The 27,587-nt window shown below is 44.6% G+C and overlaps 1 protein-coding gene and 1 pseudogene across 4 annotated transcripts in view; both read right to left on the bottom strand.

Moving 5' to 3' along the window:
• Positions 1-27,587, bottom strand: part of ABHD2 (abhydrolase domain containing 2, acylglycerol lipase) — a 119,748-nt gene that overhangs the window by 60,778 nt on the left and 31,383 nt on the right. For all 4 annotated transcript variants that reach the window (XM_055417797.2, XM_088829631.1, XM_088829633.1 and 1 more), the window contains exon 3: positions 26,338-26,537. In XM_055417797.2, coding sequence (XP_055273772.1) covers positions 26,338-26,531 — 194 coding nt within the window. In that variant the 5' untranslated portion in view covers positions 26,532-26,537. The remainder of the gene's footprint in view (positions 1-26,337; positions 26,538-27,587) is intronic.
• On the bottom strand, positions 20,437-21,005 carry LOC129550279 (large ribosomal subunit protein eL21 pseudogene; annotated as a pseudogene).

Raw genomic sequence — 27,587 nt, forward strand, 5'->3', positions numbered from 1 at the left:
GAAGAATGAATGTTAGCAGGAAGACGCACATGAGTGACAATGTGTGTGCCCGTGTGCTCGGTCGCTCAGTCGTGCCCAACTCTTTGCACCCCATGGACTGTAGCCACCAGGTTCCTCTGCTCATGGGATTTTCTAGGCAAGAATACTGGAGTGGGTTGCCATTTCCTCCTCCAGGGACTCTTCCCAACCCAGGGATCGAACCCAAGCCTCCTGCATTGCAGATGGATTCTTTACCACTGGGCCACTGGGGAAGCCCATGAGTGACAAAAAAAAAAAAACCACTTCAAAAGAAACCACACATTTTTTTACTCTGAGGAAAAATAAACTCAATTTTAAAGTTCAAAGTAAACCAGTTAAAACCCCTCTGAATTGTACTCACATGTTAAATGTCTCTGATCCCATTATCTTCCTGCACATTTAGCTCTGGTCACCAGCCTCTGTACACAGAAGGGAGGAAGCTCAGCTCTCTCTCCTCATGTGTATCTCAACCTGGTTTGGACACTATGCTCTAAGTGGGCTCCCAGTTTATCAGGAGGCTTGGGGGTTCCACCGACAAATATCACCTATTAAATAACTAGTCCTGCAAAGACCCAGTCAAATATTAGTTACTTTCCTGGTGGCTCAGATGGAAAGGAATCTGCCTGCAATGCAGGAGACCTGGGTTCAATCCCTAGGTTGGGAAGACCCCCTGGAGGAGAGCATGGCAACCTATTCCAGTATTCTTTCCTGGAGAATCCCATGGACAGAGAAGCCTGGTGGGCTACAGTCCATGGGGCTGCAGAGTCGGACACGACTGAGCAACTAACACTTTCACTTTTCTGCTGGGAGACTACATCACAGCTCCTGGAGTCTGGCACCCAGGATGCTAAACTGTTCCCCCACCTCACCTTTCTTATTGCTAAATCGTGGATTTGAAAAAAACTGCCTCTGGGAATTCCCTGGCGATCCAGTGGTTAGGACTCCACACTTTCATTACTGAGGGCCCATGTTCAATCTCTGGTGGGGGAACTAAGATCACATAACCCATGCAATGTGGCCAAAAGGGAAAAATGAATAAATAGCTCTGGAGAAGCTGCCTCTGCTGACCACACTGGACCTACAGTGACACGCAGCACGCGGAACACCTTCATCTTGCCCCTGTCTTCCCCGGTCACCCGTCATCTGTCTGAAGGACAGGCACAGAGACAGCAATAGCCTGTTCTTCGCCCAACCTCTTTGTTCACGTCTCAGGCCAAGGTCACCTCAAAATCTATGCCAGGGCTAGACAGGAGGGAAGATAAGAGCTGAAATGTCACATCGTATCTGCTACTATTCCTAGTGTGGGGGGAACTGGGATACCTAAATGTGAGATTCCTGGATTATCTACATGGAGTGCCCTTTTAAGAGCACTTTAATCAAGAGATTATTGTAAGAATGAAAAGTGTCAGCATTTAACAACAGCATGTATTTTGCCTTTCCTCGATATGTAAAAAAGAATTCACAAAATGGCAAACTGATATTAGAGGAAGACAGGTTCTTAAACTTAATTAAAAATATGCTTTTTTGGGTCAGCAATATATATATATATATATATATATATATATATCTCATTGTTACTACCCTACACTCAAAATCTGGCTCTATTCTTGTTCCCAGGAAGTTCAGACACGAGAATGAGATAATAAGGAAAGTATATAAAGCTCTTTAGGGCTCAGGAAACAAGAAAAAATGAGCTTGCATGGGAAAAGCATCACAAATGTGCCAATTCTCCCTAAATTATCCATAAATGTCACAGACACACAGTGAAAATGGCAGGATTTTTATATTTGGAATGAAACAAGCATTCTAAAGTTCATATGGAAAAAAAGAACCAGCTGTAATAGTCAAGGAAATTATGATACAGAAGAGTAGTGACAGGGCACTAGTAACAATCCCTCTGCCCACAGTAAAACGTATTTAAAAGCTACAAATCCACTAATGATATATATTCAGGATTATCAACAGAATGGAACAGACTAGAAATATGCCTAAATGCATCCAGGAAATTTAGAAGGAGAGGAAGGTGGCATTTCAATAAATGGGGTAAAGATGGCTTGTTCAATAAATGGTTATGGGCAAAGGGTAGCCATCTAGAAAATAATTAAGTTGGAGTCACCCTTCATACCAGGACAAATCCCAGAGAGATCAAACATTTTAAAATAGGAAATGAAACTACATGTGCCCAAAGAAAGATTAGTGAAAGAAAAGAAACTGCTAGTTGCTCAGTCATGTCCGACTCTTTGCAACCCCACGGACTGTAGCCTACCAGGTTCCTCTGTTCATGCAATTTCCCAGGCAAAAGTACTGGAGTGTGTTGCCATGCCTTCCTTCAAGGGATCTTCCTGACCCAGGGATCAAATTCGGGTCTCCTGCTTTGCAGGCAGATTCCTTACCGTCTGAGCCACCAGGGAAGTCCCAAAGAAAGTTTGGTGGTTTTTAAAATCATCACAATGAAGAAGATCTTTCAAAGGAAAACAGAAATCCCAGAAGCCAAAAGAAATGATCCAAAGATTTGACTATGCAAATATTAAGAAAAAAAAATCTGCATGGCAAATACCACCATGGGCAAAGTCACAAAACAAATGACAGACCGAGAACAAATATCTGCAACACATACCACAAAGGGCTAATCTCCATCATGCATAAAGGATCCATTACAGAACTAGGTTCCATTACCCCACCCAAAGATCTCTGGGCTAAAGTAACACAGAGAAAACTAATAGGAAGTTAAAAAATACACTTTAAGTGATATTATAGGAGACAGAGGTGTCCCTTCGCTCCCTCCCCCCAAAAAAAGTATGCATGGTTAGACTACAGAAGGAAAATATTTAACTATACATTCTAAAAGAGAAGGAAGAAAAAATATATTTTTTCAAAACAGGAGCCTGTCTAGGAGATGTGATAACTGAAAAAGGTATGATCATCAACTATCTTCTAGACTGAGGGATTTATACCAAAGGTAACTACAATCACACGTTAAGAACTTGTTTCCACTGTTTTGTATTCTATTTGGGGATTTTTTTAATGTTATAAGTACCATTGGTATAACCATTATTGGTATCACCAATAATTTGAAAATAAAAATCTTGCCCAAGTAAAAACAGAACAAAAATCATCTTTTCAGATGATTCTGAAGAAACCAATGACCACTGGAAGATTGGGCAGAATCTTAGAAGGTCAACAGAAAAGGAAATAAAAATAGTTCTTAGATGTAAAAAACATGCACAGCCTCTTTGACAGAAGGAATACAAATTAAAACACACAGTGAGAAGACACTTTTTCACTCATCAGATTGGCAATACTGATGGAATACCAAGCAGCTGAGACATACATGGAGGAAGTTCTTCCTACATTCATATGGAAGAAGCTCTCGGTGGCATTTCATGAAGAAAAACCAAGTGTAGGAGAGTATATAGCATACTACTAGCTGTGCAATAAGAGGAAAAGAAGTGTGTGTATGTGTAACTGTTTCTGCATAAAATATGTCTGGATGAATCGAGCAAGTTGTACTGATATATTTACACAGTACCTTAATGTGTCAAACAGAGAGCTAGAGGGAAGCTGCTGTAGAGCACAGGGGACTCAGCTTGGTGTTTTCTGTGATGACCTAGAGGGGTGGGAATCAGGGGTTGGGAAGGAGGCACAAGAGGGAGGGGATATATGAATACTTACAGCCGATCCACGCTGTTGTACAGCAGAAACTATTGACAACACAACATTGTAAAGCAACTATGCTCCAATTAAAAAATAAATTTTAAAAATATGTCTGGAAAAACAGTCAAGAAACTGGAAACATCGGTTGAAGGTAACTGGATGATGTCTGTGGAAGTCTCTTCATGGGGATGTAACCTGTCTTTTAGAAACAAATATAAGCTACCCAGGAGTTAAGGATGTTTATGATATGCATGACTATTATAAATTTACCCTGATGAACCTCAGACCCTACTGATGGCCAGGGAAACACTGAAGGACAGAACAAGGTCATGGACACTCCTGGGTGATGAGAGAACGACTGGGGAATGCAGACACTGCTTCTTGAGCAGAAATGTAAAGGGAAGGAAATGATGCAGCTGCCCTGGAGCTTTCTTAAGAGGAACGCAGTTCCAAAAAGCTGAAAGAAGCCACTGTTGAGGGCTGTGGTTTAGCCCTGATGAAATGGCAGCTCTTTCCTATGACATGAGAACAGAAAAATATTTCCTCAGCTAGTCAACAACTCCACCCTTGTGAAAACTCACGGCAACTTAGGCACTGAACCTTCATTCCTTCCCACATGACAAGAGAGCATCACAGTACTTTACAGATAAACATATTCTAGAAATTTCCACTAAAGCAAAGCACATCTCTCTTTACACATGAAGGATAGATTCAAAAGACAGTGGCTAGCATCACTGCTTATCGTTATTATTAGCAAATGAACTACAAACAACTTTCAAAACTATGGAGGATGAAATGTATACTCATAGTCTCTTCATTTTATTTCATATCAATTTGAAACAGCTAGAAGAAACCAAAAGTTTAAAAAAAAAATCCATATCCTCACAACCGTTACAGAACAAGAACTATTTCTATTTTTTTGTTTCCTTTCTACCTGTATCTGTTTGAAGAGTATTTATATAATTATAATATTGGTCTCTTGACATATAGATACATAATTTTATTAATATCTTCTGCTTTCTTCACTTAATCCCTGTTTGTACATATAGTTATAATACTAAGTTCTGAATGGCTGAATACAATTTTAACCTGTTTATTAGCTGTAGTTTAGGGAGCAAACATTTATCTTGCACCTTCTATGGGCACATTTACATAATATAATTTATCCTTCACAGCAACATTTATTATCAGGACCTTTCCTTGTAGTCCAGGAAATGGTCCAAAGATATAGTAAGCAGCAAACCTTGCATTTGAACTCCATGTCTCTTAACCTGATACCCCACATTTTTAACCCTGCATTATAGTGCTTCTGCTTCCACTGGGGATGCCTTTTAAAAAACTATTTATTTATTTGGCTGCGTTGGGTCTTAGTTGCAGTATGGCGGGGGGGGAGGTCCTTTGATCTTCATTGTGGCATGTGGGATCTGTAGTTGTAGCACATGGGATCTAGTTCCCTGACCACCGGACAAAGATATCAGACATCACCAGTGTTGCTTTCTCCTGGAGACACTGGTCAAGGAGCTCTCTGCCCCTACACCCCTATGAAAGGGCCTCCCTTCCCTCCATCCTATGAGGCCTCTTGGCCTCTTTCCTGCAGTATGGATGCCATGGCTACTCTGCCTTCGTTTACTTCCTTCTTTTGGTGGAGGTCAGTTTCTACTAACAGCTTCTATTAACCTAGTCAATCCTAAAGGAAATCAACCCTGAATATTCATTGGAAGGACTGATGCTGAAGCTCCATACTTCGGCTACCTGATGCGAAGAGCCAACTCATTGGAAAAGACCCTGATGCTGGGAAAGACTGAGGGCAGGAAGAGAAGGGGGCGACACAGGATGAGATGGTTGGATGGCATCACCGACTCAATGGACGTGAGTTTGAGCAAACTCCAGGAGACAGTGGAGGACAGGGTAGCTGGCATCTGTAGTCCATGGGGTCGAAAAGAGTTGGATGCAATTTAGAGACTGAACAACAATAGCTTCTACAGTTTCTTGCAAAAAAAGTAAGTTGGGGGAAAAAAAAACCCTTTTGAGACCAACACATCATATCTGAAAATGACTTTTAAAAAAAAATTACTTGACTGTGCTGGGTCTTAGTAGCAGCGTGTGGGATCTAGTTTCCTGACCAGGGATTGAACCTGGTCCCTTTGCTTTGGCAGCACAGGGTCTTAGCCACAGGACCACCAGGGAAGTCCCTGAAAATGTCTTAATTTTACCTTCACTTTAGTTTGTCAGGTATAGAAGTCTAAGTTAAAAGCCATTTTATCAACACCTCAGGATTCTGAAGCCTTGGTCCTCTGTCCTCCAGCTTCTGATCCACCATTGAGATCTGGTGTCATTTGGATGCCTGGTCCTGATACGTCCTCCATTTCTTTTGTCGTTGTTCAGTCGCTCAGTCATGTCTGACTCTTTGCGACCCCGTGGACTGCAGCACACCAGGTTGCCCTGTCCTTCACTGTCTCCCAGAGTTTGCTCAAACTCATGTCCACTGAGTCAATGATGCCATCCAACCATCTCATCCTCTGTCATCCCCTTCTCCTCCTGCCCTCAATCTTTCCCACCATCAGGGTCTTTTCCAATGAGTCGGGTCTTTGAATCAGGTGGCCAAAGTATCTAATTCTTTACTTTCTGCAAATTTTGGAGATCTTGCTTTAGTGTTTCAAAATTTTACAAAGAACCTTGATTAGGTCTTTTTCTCTGAGCTAGAATTTCAGAGGCTCTTTCGATTAAGAGTTTTTAGTTCCTATACTTATAGGATATTGGGATATTTCTTTGATAATTTCTTCCCCTCCACTTTCTCTCGCCTCTTTCTGGAACTACTATTATTTGGATATTAGATTTCTTGGACTGATTCTCTAATATCTCTTCCACTTTCCATCTTTTATCTTCTTATTCTAGCTTCTGGAAGAGATCTTCCTTTAATCTTCTAATTCCTTTATTAATCTTCTCCATTTGTGCTCCCAAAGCGCTTCCTGTTCCCTGATGTTGCAATTCTTCCTGCCACTGCTGATGTTGCTGCTAAGTCACTTCAGTCCTGTCCGACTCTGTGTGACCCATAGACGGAAGCCCACCAGGCTCCCCCACCCCTGGGATTCTCCAGGCAAGAACACTGGAGTGGGTTGCCATTTCCTTCTCCAATGTGTGAAAGTGAAAAGTGAAAGTGAAGTCGCTCAGTCGTGTCCGACCCATAGCGACCCCACGGACTGCAGCCTACCAGGCTCCTTCGTCCATGGGATTTTCTAGGCAAGAGTACTGGAGTGGCTTGCCATTGCCTTCTCCGCTTCCTGCCACAAGGGTGGACATTTTCTCTTCCCTCTGAGTATGCTCATTACAGGTTTTCTCAAGTTTACTTTGGTTCCTTCCCACTGTGTTTCCTCCCTAGCCTTTCATCTGCTTACTTTATATCTTTGGCTTTCATGTTCAAGGTTTTCTTCGAATGCCCAGGGACTCTTGGTGCCTGCTCCTGTGGCAGGAAAATTGATGCCCAGCTATCTGTTTACTTAAGCAGGGCCTGTCAATCTGTGGGTTCCAGCTGCTTTGTTGGAGGACCCCCAGATAAAGGTCTTCCGGACTTTTCTCTTGGGCAGGTCAGTTTCCCCAGAGGGCAGTCCTCCCAACTCCTTGGGGAACCTAGGCACGGCTGGGACTTTCTGTGGGCAGACGCTATGACCTGGCACCTCACTCCCGCCCTCAGTCTGCCAGTCTCCCAACAGGCAGAGGCAGGGTGCTCACTTGGTTGTGTGGGATAGGAGGAGATTTGGGGACTCTCCGTCAGTCTTCAGACATATTTCACACCCCCACCCTCAGAGGTGCCTCCAGTTCCTGAGCTGTCAAGTCAGCCTGACTCTTGTAGAGCTCCCAGTCTGCAGGCTTGTGCTTCAATTTTCTCTGCTTCTCTAAGTTAGCGTCCACCACTTGTCCGTCTCCTTTCCACTAATCTGTCCCCATCTCCCCTCCTAGTCTCTATGTTCTTGAAAATTTGTGCCTTTTTTTCCTTTACTGTCATTTTAGTGGGGATTCAAGAAGAGGTGAAGGTAAACGTGTTCAATCTGCCACTTTTAATCAAGTCTTTCAGCATTTCTCTTTGTTTATTTTATTTTAAAATATTTATATGGCTGTGTTAGGTCTTTTTTATGGCAGATGGGACAGGTGGGCTCAGTTGCCCCGAGGCATGGGGGATCTTAGTTCCCTGGCCAGGGATGGAACCCACGTCCCTTGCATTGAAAGGTAGATTCTTAATCACTGGACCACCAGGGAAGTTCTCTCTTTGTTTAAATGATTTCTTTGTGTTAGATTCATAGCAGTGGAATTAATATTTTTGCTCCTTTATTTATGATCTGTGTATTCTTGTTTTCACTCAGGAAATATTTATGGATCACATAAATATATTATGTGTTGGACATAATACTGGGCAGTCATGACCCACAGCAGAGAGAAAACAAGAACTAGGTTGTCAGAGAGACCAGGGTCCAATCTCATTTCTGATAGCTCTGCAACGTTGGTCAAGTCGATTACCTTGTTGAGTTGCACTTACTTATTAGTTAAAAATTGGAGGATAGAGGTAGAGAATAATAACACCCATAGCAATATATGCTAATTGACTTCTTACACATGCTAAACAGACTATAAACCGTTTCACATGCCATTTCTCATACTGAACCTATGAAATAAGTGCTATGGTACCCATTTTACAAATGAGGAAACAGAGGCTCAGCAAGGGGCAGTGGCCCAGCCAGGAGGGGGAAGAGCTGGCATGAGAACCCAGGTGGTCTTGCCACAGAGCTGGGCTCCAGAGCTCCATGAGCAATAGCTGTTAACTTCTCCCTCTGCCTGGCACCGCAGCACCCACCTTCTTGATCTTGGGGAAGACCTTCATCCAGTTTGGCTTTCTCCTCTAGCTTCCCAGGATTAACCTAGTGGCTCAGATGGTAAAGAATGTGCCTGCAATGTGGGAGACCCGGGTTCAATACCCAGATGGGGAAGATCCCCTGGCACAGGAAATGGCCAACCCACTCCAGTGTTCTTGCTTGGAGAATCCCATGGACAGAGGAGCCTGATGGGTTGCAGTCCATGGGGTCGAAAAGAGTTGGAGACAACTCTTGCACTTGAAAGCTAAAAGTGAAAGAGTGTCTTTCATTTTTTAGCTTCCTATTTTTCCCTCTTTCTCTCTCAGCTTTGCTTACCACACTTATTTTTGCTGTTGTTTCTCCTGCAGTTTCTATGAACTGACTTCGTTTCTGACCCTGCTACTGAAAACTCAGCCTTGCGCTATACGGTCTGTTCTAAATGGGAAGGAAACCCAAAACAGAGGAGATATACATATAAGTATAGCTGATTCACTTTGCTGTACACCAGAAACTAACATAACATTGTAAAGTACCTATGTTGTTGTTGTTTAGTCGCTAAATCCTGCACGACTCTTTTGGGACCTCATGGACTATAGCCCACCAGGCTCCTCTGCCCATGGGATTTCCCAGGCAAGGATACTGGAGTGGCTTGTCATTTCCTCCTCCAGGGTATCTTCCTGACCCAGCGATTGAACCTGAGTCTCCTGGATTGGCAGGCAGATTCTTTACCACTGAGCCACCAGGGAAACGCAAAAGCAACTATACTCCAATTAAAAACAAACAAACAAAAAAACAAACCCCAAAGAAAGAAAACTCATCCTCAAAAATCCCTGCTTCTTTCTAGCTGAGCTCCAAGGTCTTTGGTCAGCCCTCACTTTTCCTGACTTTTTGTGGCTTCTGACATGGTCTGCTTCAAAGTCTTCCTTCTCTGGCTTCTATGACACCTGGGGCTCCTGGTTCTCCTCGAGAACTTCCCATCTCTGGTTTGTTCACTGGCTCTTCCTCCCACCCTCACCTGCCACGGCCATCAGTCCTCAGCTCTCTCCCCATCTGCCTTTCTCTCCCCTGTTGATAGCTGCTCTGGACTTTGCATGCCTGGCCTTAAAGTGTTAGTTGCTTAGTCGTGTCCGACTCTTTACGACACTATGGAGTGTAGCCCGCCAGGCTTCTATGTCCATGGGATTCTCCAGGCAACAATACTAGAGTGGGTTGCCATTCCCTTCTCCAGGGGATCTTTCCAACCCAGGGATTGAACCCTCGTCTCCAGCACTGCTGGTGGACTCTTAACCATCTGAACCACTTGGCTTTAATGCTCACACTTAAATTTTGTTGCCCAGACATGTCCCATAGACTGTCCCAAACTAAACAACTTTCCCGGAGAAAGCAGCTTCCCCATTGGAACCCTTTATTTCTGTCAATGGCTCTATTCTTCTCTCAACTGCTCAGCAATTTTGGCATTTTCTGTTACTCAGCCCTTCCCTCCAACCACTCAAGACTATTCCATTATCTACCAGCACCTATTGATTCTACCTTGAAAGGCCTCTGGAGCTTGTCCCATCCTTCCCTTTGCTCCCTCCACTAGTGCTCATGGGATCAAGTCCAGACACTTCCTTTCTGGGAATCTGAGGCTCCTCTTTCTCCCCTGGTGACCTGGGGCTGTCTGCTGTAATCAGACAGCTCTCATCACACTGGATCACGGCACAGGGATCCAGCAAGGAGCTTGCCAGGAAGCAGCTATGGAGATGAGGTCAGTGACGGGGCCAAAGCACATTAGCAAACAAAATCCAGGGCACAGAGAACAAAGGGCAGAGACAGTAGCAGGTCCAAATGCTACACAAAAAGCATCAAAGAAATGTTTGGGAATTGCAAGACAGATGGTCCAAATCTAGCCAAATAAAGATCCTAGGACATGGGCGACAGGAGAAGAGAGGCAGTGGGGGCAGGCAAGGAGTGACAATGAGGAAACAGGCCAAGTCGGTAGCACGTCCATCATCTCCTTACGCAGGCAGGCTGGCTGGAAGGCCAACAGGACAAAGGAACAAATGTGGATGGGTGAAGAGTGTTGGCCTGGGGAGCAAAGGCAGTCTCCTACCGGAAGTACTTGCTTAAATGATGGATTTCACTGGCTTGTGATCATGCCAACTTCTCTGTCTTCTTCTTTCCAAACCAACTCATCTTTCAGGATCCCACAAGACTTCATCCAACAGCATCCCTAAGACAACCTCAACCAGCTCCCCTGGGGTGGCCCGTGCTGGCCCCTGGGGTGGCCCTTGCTGGTCAAGGAGCCCTAGCTCTCTCCTTCATCCAGGGGAAGGCTTCCAACTTCGCCCTGAGTCGGGTGGGGGCCGAGGGGGCAGCCCTACCACACCCTCAGCCCCGACACACACCTCCCTTTAAGTCTGTGGCCCGAAGTGTATGCAGTTCAAAGGGGACAAGCCTGTCCATTGAGCAAGGCGGTCGACCTCTTGGGACTCACCGTGGGGGGTTGTCCTGAGCCAGACCTGGGAAACGAGGCACTCCATGTGAGCTTCAGATGATAAAACTGAGCTTCCTGCTTCCGCCTTATTTAGATGCAGAATTGTTGTGAGCTGCCAAGCTGTCTTCAATCTGGTTTCAGACTCTGTGGCCTTTAAGCTACACCAGGTTACCAGTACACTATACAAAGCTAGTCTGCCGCAGTGGGTCAAGGCTGGTGAGGAAGTTTTTGTTTGTTTGTTTTGTTTTTAAATTAAAACTTAATTTTTAAGTCAAAAAAAAAAAAAAGACTTCATCCAAGCTGCCACAGTACTATCTCCCTCTTCCTCTGCACTCCTTAATCACTTATCTGAATTACTCATTCTGACTCTTAATCACCTGGGTTCCTACCAAAACGACTTACAAGTGTCAGAGTGCAATGACTGTGCAAAGCAGCAGCCATAGAGAATACAGAAAATGTAAAGATGGCTTCTGCCCTTAAGTCTCTCAGAACACAGTTGAGGGTGAAGAGAGGCACACACAGGGAAAGACATCATTCATAGTCCTGCTGGTAAGTAGGAGCCAAAGAGACAGAAGAAGAGTAAAGGTTAGAGAATACTGGAAGAGCTAGGATGTGAGGAGGCCTTGAGAGATGAAGAGGATTTTGATACACAGAGGAGACAGAAATACGAGAAGAAGGATTCTGTGTGTAAGGGAAGGGGTGAGTGTGGTGTGTACACACAGAGAACAGACTGATAGAGCACGTTATTCTGTATTAATTGACTAACTTAAAAATATATATATCGTTATTTATCCACTGAGAAGAAGAATTGTCCTTTACGGAAATACTAAGGAAGGAAAAGTCTGCATTGTTATGGCTTGGTGGATTTCAAGTTTAAAAAATTCCCTGGTGGTCCAGTCATTAAGACTCGGCTCTTTCACTGCCGGGTGCTAAGGTCCACCCCTGGTCAGGGAACTAAGATCCCACTTGCCTTGGAGAAACTAAGTCCAGGAGCTGCAACTACTTAAGCCCACGCGCCCTAGAGCCCGTGCTCCACAAGAGAAGCCACTGCAACGAGAAGCCGGAGCACTGCAGCTGGAGAGTAGCCCCTGCTCGCCACAACCAGAGAAAGCCCACACAGCAACGAAGACCCCGCGCAGCCAAAAATAAATCAATCAATAAGATTGTTTTTAAAATCTTAAAAAAAAAAGGAATTACTGTTCAAGCTTTTGCTATCTGGCTGAAAATACCAGTTTTGGAGAATTTGGTACCACATGTCAACAAGGAAGTGGGGTTGGTTGGCAATGGCTTTAGTACCCAGTGAAAAAGATGGAAAACACACAACGCGCCACCTCCCATGGACCTCTCCCTTCCTGGGAGGGATCAAATGCTGACCTCCAGGCAAGGAGGTTTCCCAAATGTTCCAGGTTACAGACTCTTACTGGCCACATCACAAGTTAAGCCGTCCAACTTGCACCCACGCAGACTGGGTCCTTGCTCTATGATTAGAGACGGCACAGGGTGGAGATTTAGGCTGGTTCACAAGCTGCCAGGAGGGCTAACTCATTTCTGAAGCTCATGGGGATGCTGTACCACCGGAGTCACCTTGGGCAGAGGACGCACTCCCAGAAGGACATGGCCCTTGGGGATTGGCGCCGCTCAGTCTGGCAGACCGTCACTCGGAAGTGGTGACAGGGTTGGCATCTTATCCAACCATTTGAAACATCGATTCGTCAAGGACTACAGTTTTCTGTAGGAGTAAAAGCTTCAGTTCCCAGAATTTCACAGAGGGATAGGTTTCCTTAAAAACCTCGGAGATGCTTACCTTGAATGAATATTATACCACTTAGCAGATTCTGATCCTACAACCCCATCCCTGCAATAGACTCCATTTGCACGGAAGGCATCCTCAAGGTGGCTGAAGAGGACTGGGCTTCCAAAATTGGTTGCTTCACTTGCTGCTGCTTTGGATGAAGATGAAGTAAAACGGCAGTCAGCTCTTTACCCTCCACACCACTGAATGATGATGAGGGCAGTTAGAGTTTAGAAATGACATTTATTAACTCTCCAGAGGAGGCTTCCCTGGAGGTGGCTTAGATAATAAAGAAACTGCCTGCAGTTCAGGAGACCCTGGTTCGATCCCTGACTTGAACCCTCTAGAACACATTTTTAAGATTTTTAAAAGTCTTTATTTAATCTGTTACAATATTGCTTCTGTTTTATGTCTTGGTTTTTGGGCCACGAGGCATGTGGCATCTTAGCTCCCCAACCAGGGATTGAACCTGCACCCCGTGCACTGGAAGGTGAAGTCTTAACCACTGGACTATCAGGGAAGTCCCTAGAACACACGTTCAAAATCAAGTTGCTATCTTAATTATACTTTATTAATAAAGCGTATGTAGTATAGAGCCCAGTACTCTTGCCTAGAAAATCCCATGGACGGAGGAGCCTGATAGGCTGCAGTCCAAGGGGCCGTGAAGAGTCGGACGCGACTGAGCGACTTCACTTTCACTTTTCACTTTCACACATTGGAGAAGGAAATGGCAACCCACTCCAGTGTTCTTGCCTGGAGAATCCCAGGGACGGGGGAGCCTGGTGGGCTGCCCTCTATGGGGTCGCACAGAGTCGGACACGACTGAAGTGACTTAGCAGCAGCAGTATAGAGTGCACTGTCACAGTGAAGGGAGCTGTGCCAGGAAGCTGGCAGAGAAAAGGAATAGTTCGAGATCAAAATTCGTAAGCAGTAAACTTACAGGATCAATAGAACAAGAAAAACTGACAAAAGTTGGCTACACTTGGAAATTTTACAGTTACTAGAAAATGAAGCCTGTTCCTGCTCCTGGATGTTGGACCTGTTTTCAGTCAACTACATATTGAGAAGGACCACAAAAGTGGATCTAATCCCAGGCAAATCCTATAAAGGAAATTAGGTTTAAAGTAGTTTAAATAAAATTAAGGCTGACTGATGGACAGAGATTGACCCTGGAGCCTAGTCTGGGAAAAACTGAAAGAGATGGTGACTTGGCAATGCAGCCAGCCTTGCACAAAGCAGAGGCCCACCTGCCTATCCATATGTGCTGGGTCTGACACCAGGTGATAGAATTAGCTGTAGCACATGCTTCTTTTCCCTTTTTGAAGGCATGGCAGAGCCCCGAAGGATAAACTCAAGCATGATGAACAGGGGAATAGGTTGGTAATACATTCTTGGAAACTGAAAACGACTGCTTTAAGGAGTGCATGGCACCTAGATGTTCCTTCCATCTGAACCGAATCAAGAGAGTTTCAAATAGTCTAGATTCTGAACCTTTTAAAGCTTTCAGCAATTCCTCCACGAAGGCACAGTCTCTAACAAGAGGCTTCAACCTGTCCCAAGGTTAGAGGAAGGCGGACAAATCTCTCCACGGTCTCACAGTTTTCTTATCTTAAGTCAATACAAGAGGCCTCAGAGGCGGCGGCACTTTCCTCCTGGTCTCTTGGGTGAGTGAGTTGCTAGGGCAGAGACAGTACAGGCGGGCAACATCCAAGGGTTAAACTACACCTGACCACTGGCGAACCAAACACTTACCCCTAATCGCGCCCACTTACGAAAACCTCACCATCTGATCACAGAAGACAGTGAGAAACAGATAGTGGCCGACGCATCCCTGTTTATCTGGAACTTTCCCAGGTTTTAGTGGGAAAGTTCCATACTCTGGGAACCCGATCAAGTCCCAGGAAAATCGGGATGTTTGGTCAGCCTAGTGACAGGACAGTAAACCAGCTTTAGCAATTCAACTTTCTCACCTTGACAGTTTGGGTTTGGGCCACTGTCATCAAAACACAAGCCATTTTAACATGAAGGCCCCTGAAAAGGTAACCTCACGGGAGCTAACCATCAATCATCAGTCTCAACAGAGATGCTTTCTGAGTCTTTCATCTTTCAAGGACTCTCTTGCAATGTAAGTTTCTCAACAAATGTGCTCTGAAGGTCTGGTGCGTACATAATAAGCCCATTAGAGCGTTCCAGATCCACTTATCAATTGTTAATGGTTTACCACAAGCATCTAAGGAAATATTTGCACAGTTCTTAAAATGGGTAAAATCAGGTCAATAGAATTAAGGCTCCTGGCAATTAGGAGATTATCCTATAAAAAGGACAAAGCTTGAGTGTGCAGCCAAGAAGGAAAGGATCTAAATCTGATTTGGAATGTCTCTGTGAACAAGAAGGAATTAAGAATTTAAGCCCAAGATAATGAAATTCTTTTCAACTTTAACTCACTATAAATAAGCCATGCTGGCTCTGGAATTTCTACCCCTGAGGGGCCCAGGGGTGGCAATGTGACCAGAAGGGAACACATGGAGCTGCTTTTGCACGGTTTCCTTTAAGGTTGAGAAAACACCAATTGTTCACATCCAAGATTCATGTCTAGCTTCCCCTGTGACACCACCACTAACAAGAGACAGTAAACTAAAAGGAGGCAAGGCAGGAGACAGAAAAGGGAGTAGGAGTTTACATCTGAGTCCTTTAGATCTGGAAAATAATTTCATATATCGCAATATCAGACCGATCTGAATTAGTGCTTTTCTGTTGAGTACTTCTAACTTTTTAATATATCCTTGGTATACTAGGATATATATATATATACACACACACACACACACACAGATATATACATGTGTGAATGGCTTCCTTGGTGGTTCAGTGGTAAAGAATCCATCTGACAACGCAGGAGATGCAGGTTCAATCCCTAGGTTGGGAAGATCCCCTGGAGTGGGAAATGGCAACCCACTCCAGTTCTCGCTTGGAGAATCCCACAGATGGCTACAGTTCACGTGGTCGAAAAAGAGTTGGACATGACTTAGTGACTAAACAACAGCAACAACATATATATATATATATGGTATTTTTATATATAGAAAAAGGCCTTTATTTGGGATAAATAAAAGCTCATATTACTAATAGAAAGGGAGTGTGAATGCCTGCACAGAGAGGGAACTGGTATTGCTTCTGAGAAGAAATAATTAAGCACAGTTCAGTTAGTTCAGTTTAGTCGCTTAGTCGTGTCCGACTCTTTGTGACCCCATGAATCACAGCACGCCAGGCCTCCCTGTCCATCACCAACTCCCAGAGTTTACTCAAACTCATGTCCATCGAGTCGGTGATGCCATCCAGCCATCTCATTCTCTGTCGTCCCCGTCTCCTCCTACCCCCAATCCCTCCTAGCATCAGACTCTTTTCCAGTGAGTCAACTTGTCACATGAGGTGGCCAAAGTATTGGAGTTTCAGCTTTAGCATCAGTCCTTCCAATGAACACCCAGGATTGATCTCCTTTAGAATGGACTGGTTGGATCTCCTTGCAGTCCAAGGGACTCTCAAGAGTCTTCTCCAGCACCACAGTTCAAAAGCATCAATTCTTCAGCGCTCAGCTTTCTTCACAGTCCAACTCTCACATCCATACATGACCACGGGAAAAACCATAGCCTTAACTAGACGGACCTTTGTCGGCAAAGTAATGTCTCTGTTTTTTAATATGCTATCTAGGCTGGTCATAACTTTCCTTCCAAGGAGTAAGCGTTTTTTAATTTCATGGCTGCAATCAGCATCCGCAGTGATTTTGGAGCCCAAAAAAATAAAGTCTGACACTCTTTCCACTGTTTCCCCGTCTATTTCCCATGAAGTGATGGGACCAGATGCCATGATCTTCGTTTTCTGAATGTTGAGCTTCAAGCCAACCTTTTCACTCTCCTCTTTCACTTTCATCAAGAGGCTTTGGAGTTCCTCTTCACTTTCTGCCATAAGGGTGGTGTCATCTGCATATCTGAGGTTATTGATATTTCTCCCAGCAATCTTGATTCCAGCCTGTGCTTCTCCCAGCCCAGCATTCCTCATGATGTACTCTGCATATAAGTTAAATAAGCAAGGTGACAATATACAACCTTGACGTACTCCTTTTCCTATTTGGAACCAGTCTGTTGTTCCATGTCCAGTTCTAACTGTTGCTTCCTGACCTGCATACAGGTTTCTCAAGAGGCAGGTCATGTGGTCTGGGATTCCCATTTCTTTCAGAATTTTCCACAGTTTATTGTGATCCACACAGTCAAAGGCTTTGGCATAGTCAGTGAAGCAGAAATAAATGTTTTTCTGGAACTCTCTTGCTTTCTCCATGATCCAGCGTATGTTGGCAATTTGATCTCTGGTGCCTCTGCCTTTTCTAAAACCTGCTTGAACATCTGGAAGTTCACGATTCACATATTGCTGAAGCCTAGCTTGGAGAATTTTGAGCATGACTTTACTAGCGTGTGAGATGAGTGCAATTGTGCGGTAGTTTGAGCATTCTTTGGCATTGCCTTTCTTTGGGATTGGAATGAAGACTGACCTTTTCCAGTCCTGTGGCCATTGCTGAGTTTTCCAAATTTGCTGGCATATTGAGTGCAGCACTTTCACAACATCATCTTTCAGGATTTGAAATAGCTCAATTGGAATTCCATCACCTCCACTAGCTTTGTTTGTCGTGATACTTCCTAAGGCCCACTTGACTTCACATTCCAAGATGTCTGGCTCCAGGTGAGTGATCATGCCATCGTGATTATCTTCGTCATGAAGATCTTTTTTGTACAGTTCTTCTGTGTATTCTTGCCACCTCTTCTTAATATCTTCTGCTTCTGTTAGGTCCATACCATTTCTGTCCTTATCGAGCCCATCTTTGCATGAAATGTTCCCTTGACATCTCTAATTTTCTTGAAAAGATCTCTTGTTTTTCCTATTCTGTTGTTTTCCTCTATTTCTTTGCATTGATCGCTGAGGAAGGCTTTCTTATCTCTCCTTGCTATTCTTTGGAACTCTGCATTCAGATGCTTATATCTTTCCTTTTCTCCTTTGCTTTTTGCTTCTCTTCTTTTCACAGCTATTTGTAAGGCCTCCTCAGACAGCCATTTTGCTTTTTTGCATTTCTTTTCCATGGGGATGGTCTTGGTCCCTGTCTCCTGTACAATGTCACGAACCTCCGTCCAGAGTTCATCAGGCACTCTATCTATCTGATCTAGACCCTTAAATCTATTTCTTACTTCCACTGTATAATCATAAGGGATTTGATTTAGATCATATCTGAATGGTCTAATGGTTTTCCCTACTTTCTTCAATTTAAGTCTGAATTTGGCAATAAGGAGTTCATGATCTAAGCCACAGTCAGCTCCTGGTCTTGTTTTTGCTAACTGTATAGAGCTTCTCCATCTTTGGCTGCAAAGAATATAATCAATCTGATTTCGGTGTTGACCATCTGGTGTTGTCCACGTGTAGAGTCTTCTCTTGTGTTGCTGAAACCAATAAAATTTTTTGTTTCTGTTTTCTGGCCAAACTATGTGTCATATGGGATCTTAGTTCCTAGACCAGGGATGCAACCCATGCCCTGCAGGAAGGACAGAGTCCTAACTACTGGACTGCCAGGAAAGTCCCTAAAATTTTTTTTTTTCACAATGAAATGGTTTTAAAATAAATCATCTTTTGAAAATACCTCCCAACAACAGAGTCTCAGAGAAGTAAATCTTCTGATGTTTATTAACCCAGACTAATGAATGACCACTGGCAGGAAACTAAAGATAGGGACTAATTATGATGAGAACATTTCCATGGGATTCTTGTTTGGAGTCTACTCTCCTGAATGAGGAGAGAAACAGAAAAAAAACACACAGAAGACAAACCCACTATGGTCCATGGAAAGGTCACAGGGTTTCTGCCGTTGTTTGATGAGTGTCTGAAGCAGCTTCAAAGAGGAAGTGCTCAGAAAGGGCACCATTGGCAGAGATGAGTCAGCTACTATTTTTGGTTTGGTGCTGGAATGGGTGTGGCCCTCTACTCCAAGTTTCAGGTGCCTCTCAAACCCATGGAGAATAATAAAATCCACATCTTATTAACACAGGCAGCAGTGGGTTACAGAAGGAAGCTATTACCTTTTTTGCCTCTGGGGAAGAAAGGACCCACAAGCATATGTTTGATGATTTGATCTCACTGTGTCCCTTCACCAGACTGTGTAGGGCTTCACAGATGTCTCTTGCATCTAATAAAAACACCTTGGTCATCTGTTTTTAGGCTTGCCTATTAGCTAAGCGCTCCATCACATTCTTCTTAAAAGCCTTCATCTTCAGCTCTACCAAGATCCATACTGACAAGCCCACTAATGAGTGAAAAAGTAGAAGCCTGGCTTCTCACAGTGAATGTATGCATTTTAATAACAGCTTCCAGAGACAGGGCACCTGCTTCCTGTCTTCACTTTCTAAACCAGGGCTGGTGATGGGAACCACAAGGGGAGGGCGGAGGCTGCAAACTGCCTTTCTGGATATACCTGGGTTTGCCCTGACTAAAGACCAAACAACCAATCCATCCTCTTTCAGACACAGCACAGTGACTTCCTAATAAGCAAAACTTGGTCAGAGCTGAGAAAGTGTTAGTCACTTTGTCGTGCCCAACTCTTTGCAACCCCATGGACTGCAGCCCACCAGGTTCCTCTGTCCAGGGCATTTTCCAGGCTAGGATACTGGAGTGGGTTGCCATTTCCTTCTCCAGGGCATCTTCCCAACCCAGGGATTGAACCTAGGTCTCCTGCACTGCAGGCAGATTCTTTACTGACTGAGCTACGAGGGAAGCCCTAATCTCAGAGCTGAAGGTACACCTGATTCCCTGAAGTGCCCCTGAGCAGCACTGACTGCTTAAGCTGCAGTGGGAAACCAAACCAAACCAAAATGGGAACATCCCTCAACTACACCTGGCTATGGAAAACAAGCAGCAGAACAGCATTATATTTAAGACTTGGAATGGCTCAGAATCCTGTTCTGTCTGGTCAAGATTATAGCTCCTGATTTGGGGTACATATACTCCCCTGGTGAAGAAAAGAGACAGGTGCAAACCTCTATAGAACAGGACTGTTGTTGTTTATCACTAAGTCGTGTCTGACCCATTGCCCATTTCTTTTTCGACCCCATGGACTATAGTCCGCCAGGCTCCCCTGTCCATGGGATTCTCCAGGCAAGAATACTGGAGTGGGTTGCCATTCCCTTCTCCAGGGGATTTTCCCCTACCCAGGGATCAAACTCACATCTCCTGCATTGGCAGGCAGATTCTTTCCCACTGAGCCACCAGGGAAGCCCTGCAGAAAAAGATGAAATATGCTAAATGGACACAGAAGCTACATGCTGAGGAAACGCGGGCAGGAAGAAGGAAGAGGGGCCTCCTTCTGACTGAAGAGGAGCTGGGGGTAGTCAGGCAAAGTTTCTCAGAATAGAAGCTATTTAAGTTTTTTCTTTTTTTATGACATACTCAAAAAAGAAAACGTATTTATTTGGTTGCACCAGTTCTTAGTTGCAGAGTGTTGGATCTAGTTCCCCAAACATGGAATTTGGCCCCCTGAATTTGGAGCTCAGAGTCTTAGCCACTGGACCACCAGGGAAGTCATGCTAGTTAAGTTTTTCTTTTTTTCTTTTTTTTTTAAGAGAAACATTTGTACAGTCCAAGTCTTTATTTTTACACCTATCAGGCCATGAATTCATAGGGAATGGGCTCCAACAGTTCAGGTTCCTTTCCATTGGTCCTCACAAAGTGTGCTTCTCTGGGTGGAGCAGGCTGGCGCTTCAGCTGAACCCAAGTCCCTTTCTCTTTGGCTTCCTTCTTTTTCTGATCATTTTCCTTCACACGTTTCAGAAAGCTATCTCGGCTCTTAGAGTGCTTAATATGCTCAATACGCACATTAATTCTCTTGGCAAGAATCTTGCCCTTAACTTGTTTGTTTACAATGATGCCAACAGCATGCTGGGTGACACTGTAGACTCTCCCAGTTTTGCCATGGTAACATTTGTGGGGCATTCCTTTTTGAACAGTACCCATTCCCTTGATATCTACAATATCCCCCTTCTTGTAGATTCGCATGTATGTGGCCAAAGGAACAACTCCATGTTTTCTAAAAGGCCTAGAGAACATGTAGCGGGTGCCCCTCCTCTTTCCCTTTGTGTTGGTCATTTTGGCGAATTACTGGAAGATGGCGGTTCCGGCCGAAAAGCCATGCTAGTTAAGTTTTTCTTGCAGGGTAAGGAGGCATCTTGTTGGAGAGAAAGAAGAGATTTGGGGGAGCCAGGGACGAGTAACTAAGGGGCAGGCACTTAATGGGCAATGGGAAATGCCATGGGTGGTGAGGCAGGGATACGCCAGGGTCACAATGTTGCACTCTGGGTGCTGGCCTGCTTAAAGAACCCAACTCAAGTGGTATAGTGACAAAGTGGGTCAGAGGCAAGAGTTGACTTGGGACATTCCTGTAAAGCACAAGGGAGTGGCAGTTACACAGGTGAAAGTCCCTGAGCTGTATACTTAGGGCTTGTATATTTTACTAGATGTAAATGATAGCTCAACAAAGTCCTTAAAAAAACAAAAGTCCAAGGGGTCCAGTGTCCCCTTGTCCTAGAGCAAAGGGAGTGATAATGGTTAGGAGTGGGCAGATACACAAGAAAACCCTTCTCTTGGGGTTCCTGTCCTTACCTGGTCACTAGGGCTCCCAACCCAGGGTCCTTCTAAGAAACTCTTTCAATGCTTGTTGATGATGCAGTGGTCCTAGACTCAGAGGATGTTAGTGCTGAAAGGGTACTGCAGGAGAACAGCCAGTTTCATTTTATTCATTTATTTTTACTTAATTTATCTTTTTGGCTTAATTAACAAATTATTTCTCACAATGTTAGATGATGAAAGACCAGGATCAAGGTGTCAACCAATTTGATTTCTGGTGAGAGTGCCTTTCCTGTCTTGTAGAAGGCCACATTCTTGCTGTGTCTTTATAGGGTACAGACAGAGCACTGGTGCTCTTCTTTTTCTTATAAGGGCACTAATCCTATCATAAAGGTCCCACCCACATGACCTTATCTAGACCATATAATCTCCTAGAGACCCCATCTCCAAATATCATCATATAAAGAGTTAGGTCCTCAATATAGGAATCTGGGGGGGACACAATTCAGTCCATAGCATAACTCATTTTCCAAGCCACACTGGGATGCTTCAATCTGAGTTAGGATGGGAGAAGGGGTAGGAAACACAGCTCGAATGATGGGGTCAATCGGCCCTGTTTTTTCTCATGCATTACAATTAAAGAACTACCATCAGAAACATTCAGCCTTTTCTTCACAGCTTAAAACTAGAAATATATGTAAAGCAGAACTCTAGAATGTTCATCTCTTCATACCCTCTGTGACTTCTAGTCATTGAGTTATTCACCCCAACAAAAAGCTGGGACATTAGAAGTCTATGTAGTGTGTGCCACATGTACAAATTTAAAAAAAAAATTGATGCTTTCTTGGATAGTACTTTCTGGTCATAGCTTCATGATGAGAAGGAACTTTGTAAGACTGCTTCATTTCACACACAAGGAAACCAAGGACCAGAGGGCCTGTCACGTGGTCCAGGGGTCCACAGCTTGTGTAGAAGATGATCTCGGTTTACATCCTAATCCACATTTCAGATCAAGGCTTTTTCTCTGCACCACTGCTGCCAACACCATTAGGAAATTTGAGTAGTTGACAGAATTCTGAAGCTGCTAAAAATCAAATGTTAGAAGATATGTAGCAGTGTGGATAAATGTCCGTGGCATACAGTTTTGTTTTTTGTTTGTTTTTAAATTTTTTGGCCGCACCATGTGGCCTATGGAATCTAAGTTCTCCTGCCGGGGATCGAACTCTCGGCTCCTGTGTTGGAAGAGCAGATTCTTAAGCACCGGACCGCCAGGGAAGTCCGCATGGTATGCTAAGTGTTAAAGCAGGTTACCAAATGCTACGTATGCCCCTGATTTTGTTGGGGGAAATGATCTGCAGTAGCAAAAACCCTGCAGGTGTGATGACCAACGTAGTAGTGATGTGTATCCCCAAGGAGGAGACTCACAGATGATTTTTGTGTTTCATCTTATTCTCCATTAAAAAAAAAAAAACAACACGAACGTGCATTAAATTTTTTATTTGAGAAAAAAGTGGAGATCTGTATTACCATCTAAATTTTCTCATAATCCTGATTCGAGCTTTTTAGTCTGCCTGTTTCACTGAAATCGAACACTTTGTGAGAACAAAAATTGAATCACTAGGTAAATATTGACGTGTTGCTAAGTGAACAAGAGACATATCACCTCACCTTAAAAAAGTTTCCCTCGAGACACTGAAAGATTCATTTCTGATGTATCTTTGGGTAGGTGATCTCAAGACAGACTTAAAAACTGACTTTAATGCTGAAAAGAGGGGGAAAAAAATCCCTGTTCTCCTAAAATGTTTTCACTGTTCACTCGTCACCGACTTTTTTTTTTTTCCTACAACAGAACATCAAAAGGCTGTGTCTGTGATTCCGCACTTAAGTCATAATTAACTGGCTGCTTTCCGTTAGGGTTATTGAATAACCCCATCAGCTTGTTTTAAAGCAGTTAAGTAAAATTTTTAGCCAAGACAGTTGTTTGTGAAGGCTGTGGACAGGCTTCCTGTAGGAAAAAAAAATCTTCAAAGTCCCGGGAGAAGCACTTTTACCCATAACAGATAAGCTTCCTGAGCTCGGCTTCAAATACACGGAAGGCTGTTGCCAGAAAGGCCACACAGAGAAAAAAACATCAAGGCCACCGGCTTCCGACAGTGATTAAAAGAGCAAGAGGGTCGTGCAGGAATCGGAAGGCCACTCCAGGGCTAGCCCAGCTACAGCCTTTTGTCTCGGACTGGCCCCTTTCTGTTCTCTGTCTCTCAGCCCTCACCTGCACCCCGAGAAAGGTCACTGTTCCCCCTCCCTGTGGACAAGAAAGGAGCCAGCTCTGGGGCTACAGACTTGGGTCCAGGCTCCCCCTCTGCTACTCCTCCTCTCCCCATCCTTAAAATGAGAGGAAAACGAATCCAACCTTGAAGTTCCATAGGTTCATCAAGAAAGTGTGCAGGAAGAAGAAAAAGCAAAGAGAAACTGTTGGACTTATGTCTCCAGGCTGTTTTTCAAAGGAAATCAAGAAACCAGGTTAGGAAAAACCCTGCCAAAAATCAGTTGGTTTTTTTTTTAAAACGCTTTGAACAATTAGTGTGAAATCAAACCTAGGAGACTCAAGAGACTTGGGTTTGATCCCTGGCTTGAGAAGATCCCCTGGAGTAGGAAATGACTACCCACTCCAGTGTTCTTGCCTCATGGACAGAGGAGCCTGGTGGGCTAGAGTCCATGGGGTCGCAAAAGCATCAGACATGACTGAGTGACTGACTGACTGAAACCTTACGTGATGTTTTCCAAAGAGCCTAGAGAGGAGAAGCTTTCCCAGGACTTCCTCTAATTACTCAGGAACTGATGCTGGGTGGAAACTTGTACTCATCTGCTTATAATCTCATAGGACTTTTAACACCTTGGTTTTTTCAAAAACTCTCTACAGAGACCCAGGAATGAGATCCAGCTGCATCCCACCCCATCTGAAAGTAGGGGGTGCAAATGTTCCTTGCCAGTTCAGATGAGTGAATTATCTAAACATGGAAGAAAAACACTGGATGATTTTGAAAACACACCAATGCCGTGTACACTCCTCAGAGAGGAGAGTTTCCACAGCAAAGACTGCTTACTAAGAACACTACGCCCTTGATCATAGATGTAGCACACACTGTGACGTAGAATCCCCTGAGCAGGGGCAGGTCCAAGTTCACCGCAATTTATATTGTACATGGCAGTTCACAGGTGTTAGGCAATATAGCTGAGCTATAAGTCTCTTTCAACTTGATAACAACTTTTTAGGGTCATGGTATTATCGTTACAACTAACAAGCAAATTGTACACAGACACCCAAAATACCCATAGCCCCCAGCTCTTTACCCTTGGCTGTGGACATGAACTAGACAGCCAAAGTGGACAAAGCAAGAGCCCAGACTCTCAGGTCTCTCTGCTGCCCATCTGCTCTTTGAAGAGAATCATTCAGGGACTTCCCTGGTGGTCCAGTGGCTAAGACTCCATGCTCCCAATACAGAGGGTCCAGGTTTGATTCCTGATCAGGGAACTAGATCCCATGTGCCTCAATGAAGATACTGCCAAATGCGTCTCCTGGAAACAGCACGTGTGGTGTGGAACACAGATTCCGTCTCTTTCACAACTACTGTTTTACTTCTGTCAGAAGCTGTGCTCACCCCTGCCACCTCCAAAACACAGAGCTGGGGCTTCTGCAGGGAAATCTGGTTCACTTGGAATGAAGAGACGCTTACGCCTTAGAAGGAAATTTATGACCAACCTGGACAGCATATTAAAAAGCAGAGACATTACTTTGTCAACAAAGCTCCGTCTAGTCAAGGCTATGGTTTTTCCAGTGGTCATGTGTGGATGTGAGAGTTGAACTATAAAGAAAGCTGAGCACTGAAGAATTGATGCTTTTGAACTGTGGTGTTGGAGAAGACTCTTGAGAGTCCCTTGGACAGCAAGGAGATCCAACCAGTCCATACTAAAGGAGATCAGTCCTGGGTGTTCATTGGAAGGACTGATGCTGAAGCTGAACTCCAATACTTTGGCCACCTGATGCGAAGAGGTGACTCATTTGAAAAGACCCTGATGCTGGGAAAGATTGAAGGCAGGAGGAGAAGGGGACGACAGAGGATAAGATGGCTGGATGGCATCACCGACTCAATGGACATGGGTTTGGGTGGATTCTGGGAGTTGGTGATGGACAGGGAGGCCTGGAGTGCTGCAGTTCATGGGATCGCAAAGAGTCAGACACGACTGAGCGACTGAACTGAACTGGAATGAAAACCTTCTCTTAGAGTGGATTCTGTTAGTTAATGTATATTTTTCAATAGGGTAGACCAAGGGTACCCAACAAACCTATGCGTTTTTTTGCTCATTAATAATTTGGGGTCAGGAAGACTTCCATCTTAGAACTGGCCTCATGTGGTAAAGAATCTGCCTGTAATGCAGGAGACCTTGGCTAGATCTCTGGGTTGGGAAGATCCCCTGGAGAAGGAAGGGGCAACACACTCCAGCATTCTTGCCTGGAAAATTCCACAGACAGAGGACCCTAGTGGGATACAGTCAATGGGGTCACACAGAGTCGGACATGACTGAGTCCACACACATGCAGAATACCATCCAAGTTTTCTGCATCTACCTAAAAACGACAACGGTTTTTTGCAAAGTCCTTGACATGGTTGATGACACTACACTGTGGAAGAAGGGATGACTTTGGGCAACAAAGATCTGAGTCCATCCCCTACCTGCCAGGATTCAAGCGCCAGACTCCTACAGAGATGGTGGCTATTTTAACACCAGTGACACTATTTTACATAGATGCCTTGAGGACCCGTGGTGAGAAGGTACTTCTTTGAACAGTGTAACAACAGACAGATCAGCAGGCGGGCGTACAGGTGGGTTTGAAGTCTACTCACTCTTTGGTCAGGAGAGGACAGGACTTGAGCAGGAAGCGCGAGAGCCCTGAGTCCTGGAAGTAGAGGTCGGGGGGAGCGGTGGGGCTCTTCAGGTTCAAACACCGGACGATCACGTACAGCACGGCAGCCACCGCGGCCAGCTTCACCCCGTCAAACACGGCTGGGAGCTCGGAGGTCTCCATCATGGCATTCATCTTGATCTGGGGAGCAGGGGTACAGGTGGGTTTAGAAGCATGTATAGAGGGAAGAGCTGATCACACAGAGACAAAACCAGTGGGGAATGGTGACGATCCAGAAGGGCCCACAGAACCCACCCTGACTGATTCCTGTCGGTGCCCTTACAGCCGCCAACAAACTGGCAACAACCCAGGTCACAAAAATCCTGAGCACTGATAAACTGGGCTGGGTGTTGGCTTTTAAATTGTGGTGCCGAAGAAGACTCTTGAGAGTCCCGTGGACTACAAGGAAATCAAACCAGTCAATCCTAAAGGAAATCAACCCTGAATGTTCATTGGAAGGACTGATGCTAAAGCTGAAGCTCCAATCCTTTGGCCGACTCATCGGAAAAGACCCTGATGCTGGGAAAGATTGAGGGCAGGAGGAGAAGCGGGTGACAGAGGATGAAATGGTTGGATGGTGTCACAGACCCAATGGACATGAGTCTGAGCAAACTCTGGGAGATAGTGAAGGATAGGGAAGACTGGGTTCTGCACTCCATGGGGTCACAAAGAGTCAGACACAACTTAGCAACTGAACAACAACAAATGAACATTTATTTCTAAGATGAGCAAACTGGAAAATGCTGAGAATAGCGTCCTGCTGAGAGCAGGAGAGGACTTCCCTGGTGGCCCAATGGTTAAGAATCCACCTTCCAACACAGGCAGTGCAGGTCCGACCTCCCTGGTCTAGGAACTAAGATCCCACATGCAGTGTGGCAGAACCAAAAGTTTAAAAAAGAAATAAATAAAACCTGATGAGAGCAGGAGAAAGAAGTCCAGCTGGAAAGATACAAGGGGGAGCAGGAGACTAGCTTTGATTTCCGTTACCAGGCAGCCTTGACTTTCCTCAGACTTCACCTGCACCTGGTGCACCAGCTGTGCATCAGGTGTCGTGTTTACAGCCTTGGACAGAGACGTGAGACGGGACTACTGTGGCCACCAGGTGTGGCTGTCATGCCTGTGGGCCCCACCTTTGTTTTCAGAGCAGGAAGAGCCTGATTCAGCCACCTACTCCCTTGGAGGCAGTCCTGG

The sequence above is a fragment of the Moschus berezovskii genome, chromosome 21 (genome assembly GCF_049115385.1).
Source record: "Moschus berezovskii isolate FMDL1 chromosome 21, NW_MosBer_1.0, whole genome shotgun sequence".
Classification (NCBI taxonomy): Eukaryota; Metazoa; Chordata; class Mammalia; order Artiodactyla; family Moschidae; genus Moschus; species Moschus berezovskii.